Source organism: Trachurus trachurus, assembly GCF_905171665.1.
Source record: "Trachurus trachurus genome assembly, chromosome: 7".
NCBI classification, from domain to species: domain Eukaryota; kingdom Metazoa; phylum Chordata; class Actinopteri; order Carangiformes; family Carangidae; genus Trachurus; species Trachurus trachurus.
The window spans coordinates 31,924,709-31,942,659 of record NC_139901.1 but is presented as its reverse complement, the minus strand read 5'-3'; the positions used below and the strand labels follow the sequence as shown (position 1 = coordinate 31,942,659).

The 17,951-nt window shown below is 39.6% G+C and overlaps 1 protein-coding gene across 1 annotated transcript in view; it reads left to right on the top strand.

Annotated features, from left to right (window-relative positions):
• Nucleotides 1–17,487: 17,487 nt before the first annotated feature.
• The window catches only part of tshz2 (teashirt zinc finger homeobox 2), a gene marked incomplete at both ends in the record, with an annotated part of 67,154 nt that continues 66,690 nt past the window's right edge, over nucleotides 17,488–17,951 (top strand). The window contains one exon of the mRNA XM_083975280.1: nucleotides 17,488–17,527. Coding sequence (XP_083831406.1) covers nucleotides 17,488–17,527 — 40 coding nt within the window. The remainder of the gene's footprint in view (nucleotides 17,528–17,951) is intronic.

The following is a 17,951-nucleotide window of genomic DNA, read 5'->3' as shown; positions in this document are numbered from 1 at the left end:
CTACATGATTTTATTCAGTAAAGAGTCATTTAATGGGGATAAAGCTCGAAGATAGCTAGCATACTTAGCTAGCATTATGTTGTTTAACATGTTTGTTAGCTTGTTTGCTAACCTGTTTCTGTGTTTTGTGGAGCAGCTTCTGTTTCCTGATGGTTTATTGTCTAAATTAAGATGTAAAGTAGCGGCTCAGCTAATAAGCTAACTCATTGTGGACTCGGCTCCGTCCAAAGGTCATCACTGTCAGGAGAGTCATGCTGCTGTTTCAGTTTCAACCAGGCAAATTTGTGAATCAAACTTCAAGAAGTGGAAAAAAAATTGATCTGGCGGCTTCACTTTTCACCTGCAGCAGAGAGAAAGAAAGAAAGAAAGAAGAAAAGAAGCTCACACAGTTGGTTTGTAGTGATTCCAGGCGTAATGAAGTGATGCAGCCCTTTAAAAAATGTTGCTGTTTTTGAAACGCTGGCGTGTGTGTGAGGCCTTAACAGAGTTATATTTAGTCTGACTTTCATTGCCAGAGCCCTTCAGCTTTAATACAGAGAGGTTTGTCAAAGTATCATATATTTATGTGGAACATTTGCTGCGTAGGGGGGAAGGGGGAAAATCAATTTCCCGCCCCTCTTGATAATTGATCGTTTTTTCTGAGTGTACTGGGGAGATGACATGTGAGGTCTATCATATTTTGAATGGTAGTAAAGCAGTCAACACCTGCTTATCTATCTATCTATCTATCTATCTATCTATCTATCTATCTATCTATCTATCTATCTATCTATCTATCTATCTATCTATCTATCTATCTATCTATCTATCTATCTATCTATCCTTTACAAAAACAATACAAAACATTAATCAAACACAAGGTTACATTCTCATTCTTTTACTGATTTAATTCCTCGTCTCCACTTAACAGTCTCTGAGACACCTTATCATTAGCCAGTAAACCTTCTCAAAATAAATCCAATCCCATAAATCTACCTCTGAAGGAATCTGATACTTTTAAAAAGTGACAGCGACTGACCTTGAGATTTATTTTTGTCACACCAGAAACTGTCTCCCTCAGCAACGAGAGATGTGCCTGTCCAGATGGTTTTGTGTGGCATCGTCTTGCTAATTGTCAGTGATGCCATCAAAGGGATGTAGCAGACCTGACAACTTAGCTGATGAGCAATAAGATGAGTATGAGGGGGGGAGAAATTAGAGCCAAAAACATGTGACAGTGATTCTGTGCAGTGCAGCCTACCGCACCTATGCTTTTTAAGCACTTTTTAAAAAATCGTTCGGCTTCCTTTTGTTTCCTGCAGACCAGAATAGAGAAGAGGAGGAAACTGTTGTAATTCAAAATAGTCAATACTGTGTAATTATTATCTCAAATAACATTGCACACACTATAAATACCCTAAAATATAATAATGCATTAGGAATAAGTGCCGGTATTAAATGGGCCTCTATGGTAATAACGTGTTCCATGTGTTTTGAGGCTATCACCTGTCTCACTTGGCTTTAAAGTTGAATAGGCTGCGGCGCAGTAGCCCGGCGGTTCGTCCCCGGTGACTGTAAAACATGCAAGACAAAACATATGACACAGGGGATGATCCTGACCTGAGACTGACATGTGCTAAAGTACATTATAGTCATTGCCAGGATAAAGGTCACATTGACTCCTGTTATAAATTGGACAGGACAGCTCCAGCATACATGGAGTGTCAAGTGTGAGGAGGTCTGAAAGAAAATCCCTCGGATGTTTCAGGACACACACACACACACACACACACAGACCCACACACACACACAGGCGGACAGATAAAAGTGTCTACGTCTCGCTCTCACTTGTGATTAGTACACTTAATCATCACATTAAAGGAGAAGTCTGCACTAAGTTCATCATATAATGGAGATGCAGGCTCATGTTTTTTTTTGTTGCTTTAAAAGCTGCTTGTGGTCATCAAAATAATGCAGAAAGGTCAGATAGGAGTTAAAGTTCAGGGTTTATTGTCGCTGCTGTTTATGCAGTTAATGATTAAATTCACAGTTTCAACTGTTCTGTTGCAGGAAAGGAGAAAAAAAACACACAAACAAACATATACATATATATATGTATTTGCATGTTCATTTGAGGCGTAATAGTCTTTTGACTAAGAATACCCTGCCTGGCACGGCAGCGAGCAGGAGAACAGACTTTTGCTCTGAGATACAAAGGGAAACAACTTGAAAGGAAATAAGCAAATGAATGCAATGCCTCATTAGGCGGGTTTTATTTGACCGTAGCCAATTAGAGAGCATCTGTAATTTAAAACAGTCAACCTAAAAAAAGACTCGACGGAAGAACACGTTTCCCTCGTGGGACTGAATCCTTTTGCCTTGTTTTCATTCAAATTATTATTATTTTTTCCAACCGGTGACATCTTTTCTATTTGACCGAATATAAATAATAATCCGCAGAGGACGCAGGAGTTCAGAGATATGCAGATCGTAGGAGTTCACGAGTTGAGATGAAAGAAAGAGCGGGGTCTGAGGGATTTCACGGAGGTCAAGGTTACGCGCTGATGTGCTGGTCTCGGCCGGCTCGCTGCTGCTCGCTGACTTGTTTTTGCCTTTTGTTTTTTTCAGGATCAATATTTCTCCCTCCGTCTTAATCAACGCCCCGCTGAGGTATTTGCGGGCTGTTACCTTAATGACACAAAGGCGCAGTCTGAAAACAGAGCAGCAGCACCGGGCGAGACTATAGACTGACAGCTGGTTTAGCTATGAATCACACCTGAGTGCAGATTAACGCACAAACAGAGACGGCACCGAAATACTGATAGGAGGGAAGAGAGAGGTAAAGATTCTTCCTGAGGCTTCTTCGTGTCATGAGCGATCCGCATCCAGAGATATGACCAAAACAAGAAGCCGACTGCTTCCTTTAGCAGGAGGGAGGAGGAGGAGGGGAGAGCCTCGTGAAAAATAGTAACACCTGTATTGCTTATACTGGTTGTTAAGCATTGGAATAAAATTTTGTGCAATATGCATAACCAAATGCTGGAATAATGAGCCATCTGTATGTGTGGTCCCTTCCTTGGAGATGCCAAGAACGGCACCATCTGTGATGCAGCTACCAGCTGTTTTCCTTCTTATTACATGTTTATTAAAAGCTGAAGTTGTCCTCTTCAAGAAGAGGGAAAGGGAGCATGGGTGGCAATGTTGGTTATCTGATTGCCTCCATCTCCATTAGAAACAGACTTGAGCTCTGTTCCTGGCCCTATAAAAATACACTAACTGTTTCAACAGAACAGAGGGAGCGCTAATTAAATACTCCTTCTTTTTCATCAGCGACTCACAGGAAATTAAGAGAACAAACACGAGATTGACTGGCAGCAAAGCAACAAACATGAAAGGGGATGAATGAATCTAATCCACCAGGACTGGAAATAAATAAATAAGCGAGCGATGTCACTTTACCCCCACCTTCACTTAGCCCTTTGGGTTTGTATTTCAAAAAATCCCTCAGCGGGGTTTGTGCGTCTTTTCTATTTGCATTGTTTTCAATTTTCAAAACCTATTAGCAAGATATCGATCGACCACAATTGAGCATTTATGCACAGCAGGCAACCTACATCCCTCAAGTCAGAATCAGATCACATCTCCCGTAATTGAGGGTGGCAGAACTGCAGACCACCCTCTGCAACTGTCAACAAATTTCAGGAGCTCAAACTAAGATGCGTCAGGGATGCATCCCGCGCCGAGTGATGGACACCGAGAAGGAGAACTGGAAATGTCCATCAGCATCCTCTGCCATGTGCTGAACAAGACAGGTCAGGTCTGAATAGACACTGACAAACCCAGGGTGGACACACTGTCGACACAGACTAAAGCAATACCAAGGGACAAGTGACAGGCTGCTCCGATGCCTTACCTAACTGCAGGACACGCACACACACACACACACACGAGAGGGTTGTTGGGGGAGGAGGAGGGGAGGGGGAGGATTGGAGGCCCAAAAAATAGAAAATAAATAAATAAAACAGTGCAGGACGGATTGGACACCCACGTGCACATGCATCCATATGGACAAAGCAGAGAAGATTCACATTAAAACCTCCAGAGGTGACGTTTATTTTGAAAATTGGCAGCAGACTTCAACAAGGCCCCGTCCCAATACCTCCCCTAACCCTACATTTTTGCCCTAACCCTATATTTTGTGCGTTCTCGTGTAGGGGTAGGGTGTCCCATACTGTAGGGAGCAAGGGGAAGTGCGATTTTGCCCTTATCAACCCTCAAAATGTGGTGAGGTCTGATGCGGGCTTAAAACGAAGTGGAAGATGAAATTACCCATGATAGCTAGGCTACATGTTTTTCACGCCCGATGGCCTTTTGTGTTGCTGTGTGTGGTATTTATTCAGTTTGGGGGAATCACAGTGTCTAGAAAGCATCAGTGGCTCAGCTGACAGGGACAGCTAACGGTAGCTAAGCTAATGGTGGTAGCTAAGCTAACGGCAGTAGCTAAGCTAACAACATCAGGACGTCAGCTGTTAAAACCCTCCCATTGTCGGACACGACATGAAACTACTCCAGTTAGCTCAGTCATGTTGTAACTAAGATATCCGCTGGAGAAAATATTTTTTCATGGAGCGTTTATTGAGTCAATTGTTAGGCTATTTAAGTTAAACAGCTAGCTAACCGTTAGCCCTGTCAATTTACGTTAAAATTACAAAAACAGTTTAGACGGAGATAAACAAACACAGCCAACGCAACAGGCAACACAACAGCTGGAACCGCCGGCATTTTTCCTGAATGAAAATAGTAGCTAGCACGCTCCACCGGTAGAATTGTCAACATGTGACGTATGTTAGCACGTTCGCTACGTTCAGTATGCTAATTTGCATATAGCCTAGGCCTAGTGGTGTCCCATTTTCATAGGGAAAGATTTTCAGACACCTTTTCCCTCAACAAGGGGAATTTACGGTTGAGGCCACTCCAAACCAAGTGGAAGTTTAAAGGGGGGAGAAATGGGACGGGGCATTTGTCTCCGTGTTGAGGTGCGATGATATTTGCGAGCACGAGGACGGATCTAAAATAGCAAATAGATATTTCTGACAGTGCATCCATTTCTGAGGTTAGCGTGTTCACTCTGCTCAGTGCTCAATAAAACAAACAAAATGCCCTCTATTTCTCTATAAACAATTACCTGCCATAGTTTTGTAACCTTATTGGATCGAGTGAAATGTTTGAAATAAATCATTAAAGGCGCTGACAGGGCATTTATCTTCACTCTTGCTTTAATGCTCTGTGCACAACGCAGTGGATGAAGTCAGTCAAGGGTGTGTGTCTGTGAGAGTGTGTGTGTGTGTGTTTTTTTGAATAAGCCAGGCCCCATTGTGCCTCAGTGTGTGTGCTTGTAAGAGCAGCGTTGCGTGTGTCAATCCTCCTGTGGAGCCATGTTCTCAAAGCTCTTCATTTTGAAATCAAGCATGAATAATTAAGCCATTTCACAAGGCTGCTTTAACGATATATTACATGAGAGGAAATAGGTCAAGCAGCAATGTTAGAAAGATTGTTTGAATGGGTGTTATTGGGTTAAAAAAAAAAGAAAAGATGGTGAACAATATACCTCCCTCCCCCCCTCCCTCCACGGCCCTGTTTTCTGTAGTTATACTCTGCACGGTGACTGACAGCTACGACCTCGGACTCATTTTCCTACAGATGTGAAAAGCCTTTTCTGATAAAGTTGTGACCTGAGATAATCCAGCAGGTTTAACCCTTCTACCGACAAGCAAAACACACAATTACAGCATGTAGGGGTTTTCTCAAACTTTATCGCTATAATTTTTGACAGACAAGTACAGATGATAAGAAAAGAAACGTGTGGCAAATAATTACATTATAATTATAGGAAATAAAAGTCTACAGGGCATCAAACTACCACTTGCACCAAATATTACGAACACAAATGTCGAAGTTTTATTAATCAGCAAAAGGCCTAACATCAGAGGAAATTATACACCTACGGCATTCACTAACCAATGTCCAAAGGAGAAGGTTTGTTTTTTCCGTCCTTTATTTTAATTTTCACTACGTCTATAATTTATTGCACCAATAACAATTGCACATAATAATTAGACATCAATGATTTGTGCAGATGAAAGAACACACCACTGTAGACACAAAGATCTGAGACCAAAGCTCATGTTCAGAAGGTCCAGCGTCTTCCTGATGATGATATTTAATTAAGTCTTAATTTAATTTAAAAATATATTTGTGTTCTGACAAAGTTCAACTTTAACAGGAACTCACAACAAACTTGTTTTATTTGACAACAAGCTACTTCAGTGAGGTTTGGCCCGTTAGCTTACGGCTAACTGGTTAGCAAACAGTAGCTTATTTAAATAGCCGATCTACCAAACATGGCGCAATGTTAGCTTTAATTTTTGATTGTCTTTGAGTCAATAACAAATTAATATGTCAATATTTGCTCCTGTACCCTATCAGCCCCGGGAACAGGCCTGGATACGATATTTACATGCTTACACTCTTCTGACTCATTTGGCTTGTTATGGTCAATGTTTGAATAATATCTTGTCAGCTGACACTAAATTTCAAGGAGTTAATTGAAATTCATCACCATGGATGAGCCAATGAGCATGTTTTCGACTGAGATCTAACAAGGCTGGTGATTGGCTGTTCATTCACCTAATTGTGTAACACGACTGAACTTGAAAATGAAACTAAAGTAAAGTTTGACTGTGTGTGTAGTCAAGATATGGGTTCTTTTTGCGTAAAACTATAAACTGAAATGTCCAACATTGATGAAAATGACTGATAAAAATATTGATAAAAAACACAAAACGAGCTGAAAGATTATTATTATTTGGCTATTTTGCCTTTATTTAGACTCGGAAATAGCCTATGTTGAGGTCCTATCAACCTCATTTACAATGTAGCCGAGACAAAGAAGTCATTTGAATAACACATATGATAGCTCTTAGTTATCAAACCTTTTGTTGATGTGAAATATTGATTGGAGCAACTGTATTCTATTCTATTCTATTCTACTATTGTTCTTCTATTGAATACTCTACATTCATGGTAGCTACACTGTGACACAGATTACAACTAGTGTGACACACAATGAACCTGCATGTGAGAAGACTGTTAGTGCAAAGTGTGTGGGGACCTCTGCACACATTATAGACGCTCCTATTGTATACTGGGACATTTTGTGATGCACAATAACACACACAAAAACAAAATAGAAACAAAGCCTGCGGCAACACCGAATCTAAAGTCTACTCACCAAAAAAATAATGGAATATAAGAGAGCAGGAAGTGTGAGGTATTAACACCTGTCAAGAAGAGAACGACAAGTACCCACTTGTCAACTACTACCAGCACCGGGTACAAACAGTGCAACAATATCACAATGGTGTCTGTGTCTCCATAGTACACTACTATAAAATTGTGAAAAGGAGTAAAAGTTCTGACTGATCTGATGTGAAAAAATGCTCCAATGATCTCTTGTCATCTGTTACATTCAGCCCCGAGGACAAAACACGCACAAGTCCCACAAAGCTCCTTTAACGGTGCTTTCAACAACAACAACAGCAGCAACACTCACATCAGCTTGTTTCAGCCTCACCTACTTTCAACTAAACCGTGTTTCCTCCTCGCACTCGCACAGGATGGGACCACATGCTATTGTGTTTATCAGCTCCCATCGTTTTCTAACAACCTGTGTAAAGAGTAAAAGAAATAAAGAAAAAAAAAACGTTGTCTGTTGTTCGTGAAAAATCTACAGCATCAGAACGCGTTAAATGTTGTTTGTATCTGTGTTTACGTGATCACAGATGACTCACTTCCTGTTTCATGTTTTATTCCCCGCGAGCTCGTATTATTGTATCGCTGCAATCTTGAAGAAATTTTTATTTTTATCCGCTTGTCAATCATCATGATTTATTTTTTTAATTTTTTTATTTGAGACATCCTCTGAATGTGTAATACGTAGGTGTATAGGGTAAAAAATTTAAACAACAGATATCACAATGAAACTTCCCAAGTTCATCACTCACATTAAGACAAATATTTTTTATATTACAAGTTTTGTCAAATTTTATGTTTAAATATGTAAATGAGGCAATATCTGATGAAATCTGCGCTAATTTTCATACATTTCCAGAACCGAAATCTGAGCAATGGATAAAGCCACTTTCAAAATTCTTGTTTTATTTTGTTGACATATTAGAGTGAGAAGTTTTTACAGAGGAGGATTTTGGATATCTCTTTTTATCACTCTGTAAATGAGAAAATACTGTCACCAGTCCAAAAAAAGGGACCACATGCTATTGTGTTTATCAGCTCCCATCGTTTTCTAACAACCTGTGTAAAGAGTAAAAGAAATAAAGAAAAAGAAAAAAAGTAAAAAACGTTGTTGTCTGTTGTTACCGGAAACGTCTCGTGAAAAATCTACACTATCAAGACGCGTTAAATGTTGTTTGTATCTGTGTTTACGTGATCACAGATGACTCACTTCCTGTTTCATGTCATTTGTTTTATTCCCCACGAGCTCGTATTATTATTGTATCGCTGCAATCTTGAAGAAATTTTAATTTTTATCCGCTTGTCAATCATCATGATTTATTTTTTTATTTGAGACATCCTCTGAATGTGTAATAGCTCTTTGTGTTTCAGCTTTGTTAAGTTCTTACATGAGTTACATGTTAAAAAAAAAAAAAATCAAGCATCTGCTTTTGACTGTATGCATATGTCATTGTTGTTGCCGTTGTTGTTCCACTTTGAACATTATGAAACCAGACTTCAATCACAGGCTGCCCCATTGTACATGAAATTTCATCTCCGGATTAAAGACAGGTTTGGATTTCTGAGCCCGTCCTCCTCCTCTTTTTCTTTTTTTTCTTTTTAATCTATCATGACTACGGCTTTATAATTAGACTCCCGCTATCGTCAAACCACTGTGTAACTAAACTAAACGGTTCGACCATGTGCGCCATGTGAATGAGGCCCAGTGTTGTAGAGAGATTGGAAACAGTTTCAGGTTTCTGGGTCCAGATGGATAATTGTCCGGTTGGTGAAGATCCATAAAAAAAAAAGAAAAAAAAAAAAAAAAGGCAACAATAACAACAGAAAAAAAAAAAAGGGCTTGTGTGTTTTTAAATGTTCTGGCTCCACAGAGAGTTTGTAAATCTCATGATGTGAGCAGGTCTGTGAAGTCTGAGAGCCTGTGCTTGTTTGAGTTCACTTTGAACTCACTCTGCTCTTGAACGCAGCTGTCTGTCAGTCGTTCGCTGGAGTCTATCGCCTTGTCAGAAAAAATTGAAAGAGTCTAAAAAGCAGCTCTCTCTCTTCCCTCATACAGTACGGCACAGCTCCAAGTACAGAAGTCATCATCATTATCTGGCCATCGCTTTGCTTTGTTTTATGTTTTTATTTTTTTATTTTATGTTTTTATCTGACCTAAGAGCGTTAGAGTTAACTTAACCTGATGATCCATCATTCACACTACTGTAACTACACAAGCTCAGATTCAACCAGTTGTAAAAACGAACAAATGCAAGTAAAAAAAAACTGCTTTAATGGACAATAAAAAGTCCAGGTTAATTTTGTCTTTAGTGCAGAAACAAAACTGTAAAACAGGAACATGAACCTGAAACATCGTCGCTAAACATCTAATCATAGTTTTATTTTTTTTAATTTTTGGCTTTAATAAATTTTCTATTCGTCTGACGAGCTGTAAACGCAACATGTCAACACCTCGTGAAGACGCTGTGACCGACACGTTCACATGTTCACAACAGGTTTTGTGTTTATGTTGTGTAACGCACAACATGTCGACATGTTTCTGGGCTCGTCTCAGTCCGGGTTTTATATATTAAACACACTGCAAAAACTCAAAATCTTTCCAAGAATATGTCTTATTTCTTGTCAAAATGTATAGGCCTAATTTCTAGTCAGAACTAATCTCTTCCCTTAACTTGATTTTAGATTATTTTCACTTGTTTCAAACAAATTTTCACTTGAAATAAGTAGAAAAATCTGCCAGTGAAAGCAGGTTGTTCGTGCTTGTGAAAAGGAAGAAAAACTTGCTCCACTATCAGATTTTTCTACTTATTTCAAGTGAAAATATGCTTGAAAGAAGTGAAAAGTGTCTAAAAAACAAGCTAAGTCTTAGTTTAAGTATAATTTGATTTGTTTTGACTAGAAATAAGACAAATATTCTTGGTAAGATTTTGAGTTTTTGCAGTGCAACTCTTTAGTCTTTAGCTGCTAAATGCTAACTTGACTTTAACTTCAGAGTTTATAAAACAAACCAACTCCTCCTGCAGGCCTTTAGCTATTAGCAGCCGTTGTTTCCTATAGTAAATGTCCAACTTAACTTCTGCTAATCTCCTGAAACTGGAGCTTCACACGCTGACATCACAGTCTGAACCTCCTGACAACGACTTCCTGTTTTGTCCTTCCTGGTTCCAACACGACTGTGTGTGTGTTTGGTGTCAGTGTGTGTGTGTGTGTGTGTGTGTGTGTGTGTGTGTGTGTGTGTGTGTGTGTGTGTGTGTGCAGCAGCATCACACTCAAGGTTAAAGTCAGAAAGCCGAGTGTCTCCACCTCTGAACAGTCCACTAAGATGAATCAAACTCCTCTCAGAGCTCAAAGTAAAAGCGAGCAGGTCGAACCTCTGGCTGCCGTCACACAGACACTTTGTTGACAATAAATAAAAAAAGGCAGATTTTGTGCCATGGGTGACTTCCAAGGAATGTAATGTGGGCATATCTTCATCAGCGTCCTCCAAGTCGAGCTTACACGAGTGTAAAAAGCTTAAACAAACATCCAAAGAATGCACAAACTCTGCTTCCTGTTCTTTGTCAGAGGAGCAGCTCCAGTTCTTGATGAGATACCAGATTAAAATCCCTTATCTGATCGCAGGCAGCAGGGAAACATCTGCTTAGTGTGGGAAGATTCTCAAATCCTCCTTTTTTTGGGGGGAGGGGGGGGAGGGAGTGGGGGTTTAATCAAAATGTGTGATTTCACTTTCACTTTAAAGTTTAAAAGGCCGTCGTCACCCTGCGTTCAGAGGTCACAGACATTAATTAAGTTTCTCTCGCAGCATGTGTGCAGCATATTTCCTTAAGGGGGGACACTACGTAGGTGAATAGGGTAAAAACTTTAAATAACAGATATCGCAATGAAACTTCCCAAGTTTATCACTCACATTAAAGGGACAACGAGGAGTTTCTATTCGGTTATAAAAAAGTCTCACGTCAATGTGGATGAATCTCCGCTACCCACACTTGTTAATGGGCCCATTTTCGATAAATATATCGTTCTGTCTCTATCGTTATTTTGTTATTATTAGTGGTGGCGGAAGTGCTGGTCGAGCCGACCAGCGTTTCCTTCGTTGCGAATCATGAGAATAACGCAGCCGCATCGCCGTTTATGGTCGGAACTACGGTGGTATGTGAACCTCTTTGAACCTCTGACTTTAATTATTGATGAATGAAAACATGAGTCCGTCTTGCGCCCGGTCAAAGAAATGTACGGTGCGCGCGGAGGCTCATAAATGTAGTGTGAAAACGCTTCGCTTTTCCAAAACTCCTCGTTGTCCCTTTAAGACAAATATTTTTTGTATTACAAGTTTTGTCAAATTTTATGTTTAAATATGTAAATGAGGCAATATCTGATGAAATCTGCGCTAATTTTCATACATTTCCAGAACCGAAATCTGAGCAATGGATAAAGCTACTTTCAAAATTCTTGTTTTATTTTGTTGACATATTAGAGTGAGAAGTCTTTACAGAGGAGATTTTGGATATCTCTTTTTATCACTCTGTAAATGAGAAAATACTGTCACCAGTCCAAAAAAATCAAATTTCTCCATGTTTTTAGGAATAAAATGTTGTATAAATCAGGCTGTGAATGATATATCAACAATACCCTCTGTAAAAACCTTCAGAATATAGAAAGGGATCAAACTGGAAGGTTTTTTTGTCTGTAAGTGCTGCTGAAGTGGAGATTTCTAGCTCAGCCCGACAAAAGAGACAAAATGAAGTAAAATAACCACCTTAATGTGGATTTTCTACCATTTCTTTTGACTTTTCTGAGTTTTTCAGAATACTCAAAACTGATCAGTGCATGAAACCTTCGCCTTAAAAAAAAAGAAAGCCACAGGTTGCTTTATTTATATAAATATATAAATATAAAAGCTCTAACAAGACATATGTTTGTCACATTTTGTTACAGCACGGTGCACTTAAGTGAGCCAGGTAGAGAGGTGCAGCCAGGAGGAGGAGGAGGAGAAGCTCATCAAGACTTTCAGGATGACAAACTCCACCAGGATGTTGCCACGGACGCTGATGCATGAACGGCAAGGTAAAAAAAATAAAAAATGTAAAAAAGTTTTTAAAAGTTTGCAGGAAGCAGATCCACATCCAGAGGTGCAGATGGTGACAAAGACATGAAAGGACAAAGAAAAGAAAGGAAAGGAAGGGAAGGAAGGACAAAGAAGGCCGTTCATTTCTGTGGTAAGTAAGTAAACGCCTCGTCACACACACACACACACACACACACACACTCGTGCACGCTCTTTTGTGTACACGGAGGGTGTTAAGAGCTGTCAGACAGGTAGAAGGGAGGCTCAGGCTCAGGCTCGGGCTCGATGTGAGCTGTGATTGATCGCTCCGGTTCAGGTGGAGTTCACGGGAGGTCTCTGGTATCAGCGGCCAGATGAGTGACAGACACAAAATAGGTTGATGGAATATTATCAGGAAGCCATTTGTAATGCGGGGCGAGCCGGGATCTCTGAGGGGTGTTGTCTCTCCCAAATGAAGTCATCCATCACCTCAACTTCATATTTGATTAGGTCGTCATGAGTGGCTTTTAAAGAGAAACAGAGACGTTTCACTATTGTGCTCGCTCTGCGTTAACTAAAGATGGTACTGTAGAGGCGGCTGCGTGTATAGAAATACTTTATTAGATACTACGATGAAAGTAAAAAATATACATCAGGGTCAAAGACACATGTTGAATTTTTAGTTTATATCTGTATTTTTACTTGTTCAATGTTGAAATGGAAACAGCTCAGAGGAAGTAACAGACTTTAATTTACTTTAAGAGTGAGATTAAAATGAAGTTAATGAACCACATTATTGTCATTTTCATGTTATTTGAGAGTAAAGTGAAGATTTTTTAGATGGTTTTTCATTCATCTTTATTTGACGTCATCTCATTATGTTGAAGTTTAAGTCATTTATCAGTGGTTGGAAATAACATAAAGGACATTATATCAGAATAAGGATGTTTATCTACAGTTGTGATGTACTTGTGAGTGTTTAATGCAGTAGTTTAGTTCACAACCTTATTTGGCTTGTGACCCCATTATGACATCACAAATTTCTATATGCTGCATTTTATTTGACCTCGATTTATATTCGAGAAAGTGAAAGTATAGATTACAATTGTCAAAGGTGTACAGAAATGGCCGTTTGTCCTGTTTGTCGCGCCAAGTTGTCATGAGTTGCCGCACAGATTTATCCGAGTAAGGAAAACGAATTTGATTGGTCGTTATCGAGCGGGCGGGATATTCAATGTTTGGGGCGAGACTGAGCTCCGTGTGTGTGTGTGTGTCTCAGACGTTTGATTGACGGATGACGGATCCAATATCAGTGGCTGATGAATCGTGCGCAGGCTGACGTATAATCCGTGCGCCTGCATTATCCAATGCGGGGAAAAAAAAACACACTTTCTTCCCGGATTTACTCAAAAATAGAATTTTGCACAAAGTTTGGCCTACATCATCTGATAGATGAGTTATTACACTAATTGTATGACCCAGAGTGGGCTCAAATTCAATTTTCTTTTCTGTACAGCTTTAAAGGGACAACGAGGAGTTTCTCCAGCGGCAGAACGAAAAATTCCACGACAATAAAAAAGTCTCATTAATGTGGATGAATCTACGTTACCCACACTTGTTAATGGGCCCATTTTCGATTAATATATTGTTTTGTCTCTATCGTTATTTTGTTATTATTAGTAGTGGTGGAAATGCTGGGCGAGCCGACCAGCGTTTCCTTACTTTCGGTTTCGCGGACGCTGCCCGGCGGGTCATGAGAATAACGCTGCCGAATCACCGTTTACGACGGTATCTGAACCTCTTCGAACCTCTGACTTTCGTTGTTGATGAATGAAAACATTCTTGGCAAGACTCATGGTAAATGTAGTAGGAAAACACTTTGCTTTCCAAAACTCCTCGTTGTCCCTTTAAGTCATTTATCAGTGGTTGGAAAATAACATACAGTAGGGACATACAGACAAGGACATTATATCAGAATAAGGACGTTTATCTGCAGTTGTGATGTACTTGTGAGTGTTTAATGCAGTAGTTTAGTTCACAACCTTTTTTGGTTTGTGACCCCATTATGACATCACAGTTTTTTATATACTGCATTTTATTTGACCTCGATTTATATTCGAGAAAGTGAAAATATAGATTAGTTGTTAAAGATTGTGTGTGGTGTTTTTAATCATAATTAGTTACAATATATGTATCAATTACTGGACATTTCAAGCGACCCCATTTGAATTCCAGGTGACCCCGCGTGGGGTCCCGACCCCAAGGTTGAAAAACACTGGTTTAACGCCTCTGATGGTTTTTACTTGGACTTCCAGTGAGTTTCACTTCCTGTGGCTGTGAAGCTTTAATAAGAAACGACTGTGATGTGTCAACACAGACTGAACCACAGACTGAACCACTGTTATCAGCTCTCAACATTAATCTGATAATGATCTTAATTCAATAATGTCAAATAGTTCTGAACTGGACTACTGTGAGTGGTTTAATGAGTAATATACTAATGTTACATTTTGATGCTGATGCTGTTGTGTTCGCTTTTGTGTTTTTCTTTTTTTTACTGCAGTTTTGTTCCCAGTCGCGACGACTTCCACCTCTGACACCGTGACCTGATTAATGGAGAAAATAATTGGCAGATTAATTAGTAATGGAAACAATCATCACTCACAGAGCAGACCTGGATTAAATAGTTAATAATGAGTTAATAGTGCATTTTTCTGCTTTTTAATTTGAAACACAATGCAAGAAGAGACAAACAGATTAGATTAGATTAGATTAGATGTACTTTATTCATCCCACAACGGGGAAATTCAGTTGTTACATCAGCCAAGTTAAAAAAGAAAGGAAGTAGAGAGGGCTAAAATATATATATAGACACAATAAACAATAAAACAATCAACCTTCAACCAGGCAACGTGCAAAACCAGTACTGAGGATATAAGGATATAAGGTGGCCTGATATAAAAGTATTGATAGGTAAAGTGACTATGATGTAAAGATATTGCAACATAAGTGACAATGATATACATATAAACAATATAAATACATATACAGAAGTGAATGTGACTGTTTATATTTGAATTATGCAAGACTGTACACTGTTTATCAGTGTAAAACTAACTGAATAGTCAGATAGTAATCAGATTACACTACTATTCTCAAACTAACTTGAATATAGGCCTACATGTGTGCATGTGTATATATTTGTATAGGCCTGGATTAAATAGTTAATAGAGAGTTAATAGTGCATTTTTCTGCTTTTTAATTTGAAACCTAATGCCAGAAAGAGACAAACAGAAGTGAATGAGGCTGTTTACATTTTAATTATGCAAAACTGTAAATGTTATCAATGTAAAAGTAACTGAATAATCAGATAGTAATCAGATTACACTACTATTTTCAAACTAACTTGAATATACGTGTGCATGTGTATATATTTGTATATATTAGGCCTGGATTAGATAGTTAATAGAGAGTTATAATAGTGCATTTTTCAGCTTTTTAATTTGAAACCTAATGCGAGAAAGAGACAAACAGAAGTGAATGAGGCTGTTTACATTTTAATTATGCAAAACTGTACATTTTTATCAATGTAAAAGTAGCTGAATAGTCAGATAGTAATCAGATTACACTACTATTTTCAAACTAACTTGAATATACGTGTGCATGTGTATATATTTGTATATATTAGGCCTGGATTAGATAGTTAATAGAGAGTTATAATAGTGCATTTTTCAGCTTTTTAATTTGAAACCTAATGCGAGAAAGAGACAAACAGAAGTGAATGAGGCTTATTATGCAAAACTGTAAATTTTATCAATGTAAAAGTAACTGGATAGTCAGATAGTAATCAGATTACACTACTATTTTCAAACTAACTTGCACATACATGTGTATATCTTTCTATATATGAGGCCTGGTGTGTTGCAGTGTGTGTGTCTATGTGTGTGTGTGTGTGTCTGTGTGTTGTTGTGTCTGTGTGCAGCAGCTCATCAGCTCTGATGAACAGATAAAATCTTGTTTTCAGCACCAACGTGTTGAGATGAGTCCGGTTCTCCTCTTCATGAATCGAGCTATTCAGCAGCAGCAGCAGCTCGGTCGTGACTGACTGACTGACTGACTGCAGCGGTTCATTCATATCTGCTGGAAATCTTACAAACTTTATGTCTTTCATCCTGCGAGCGAGCAAAAAAAAAAAAAAGCGGAAGCTGCAGGGACAGAAAACACGCATAAAGAAAAGAAAAGAAAGGAAAAGCGTCGAGAGAAAGAGGAGGAGAGAAAGAGAGCAGCAGCAGCAGCAGCAGCTCTGTGTGTGTGTCTGTTCCTTCCCTGGCCTCTGTTCCTTTAATAAACTCATGGTTATCTAGTGTAACAAATGTCTCGCTGCCATCATCAAGTCCAGGCGAGGAGGAGGGAGGAGTTTTTAATGTTCAGTTTGTTCTATGGATCGATGTCTGCTGGCATCGCCTCTCCTCTCGCCCCGCACCGTGCGTAATAATAACACGACCCAACAACCATCAGGCTACCACACAGGCTGCTTTTTACGCGCTTTCGCCTCCACAGATTATCCAGCGAAGGAGGAGGAGAAGAAGGAGAAAGGAGAGGAGGAGGAAGAAGAAGAGAAGAGAAGAGCCTGAAGCTGGGACCCGGACTGAAGCGGAGCTCCTCTGACTGACTGACTGACTGACACGCGTCGATCAGCAGCGATATGTTTTACACACTGATGGACGGAAACGGATGGTGAAAGGAGACGGTTCGCTCCCGGTAGGAGGAGGAAGAAGAAGAGGAGGAAGAGGGAGAAGAAGGAGGAGAAGGAGAAGAAGGTGAAAGAAAGAAAGAAGGAAAGAAAGAATAATAAATAGAAGAAAAATAGAAAAACACCGATTCAACATCTGCTTCCTCCGGACTGAAAACCACCGGACTGGATTTTTTTTTCTGAACAGTGAAAAGAGAGAAACCGAAGTGTCCGAGAGCCACGATACAGACTCTCTCTCTCTCTCTTTCTCTCTGCTTCTCTTTCTCTCTCTCTGTCTCTCTCTCCTTCCCTCTCTCTCTCTCTCTATGCATGGACTATCGTAGACCGCATTCACATTTCACCTGGGCTCAGTGTTGAACCGCGACTCCTCAAAGATACAAAAATATCCATCCCGACAGAAATGCCACGGAGGAAACAGCAGGCGCCCAAACGGGCTGCGGGTAAGAGACACATCCATTCTCTCCTTTTATTATTATTATTTTAATTTTTATTATAAGAATTATTATTGTTTTTATTATAATAGGCTATTTAAAAGAGACGAGCTGTAACATCAGAGTGTGTGTGTGCCGTGATATTATCAGTGTTTGGTGCCTGTGTGTGTGTGTGTGTGTGGAGCACGAGCTCTCACTACAAACTTTTATCATGTGGGACCTTCAGATCTGATCCGGATCCATTAGATCCATAGACCCCCTCTCACCCCCCCTCTCCCACCTCCCCTCTCCACTGTATTAACAGAGATAACAGCTATTAGAGGAGGTTTTTGGGGTTTTTGTAGTTGTTGGAGTTACATAACTGTGTGTTGGTGTGTGTGTCGGTGTGTGTGTGTTGTGTAGTGTAGTGGACCAGGATTCCTTCAGTCATGTT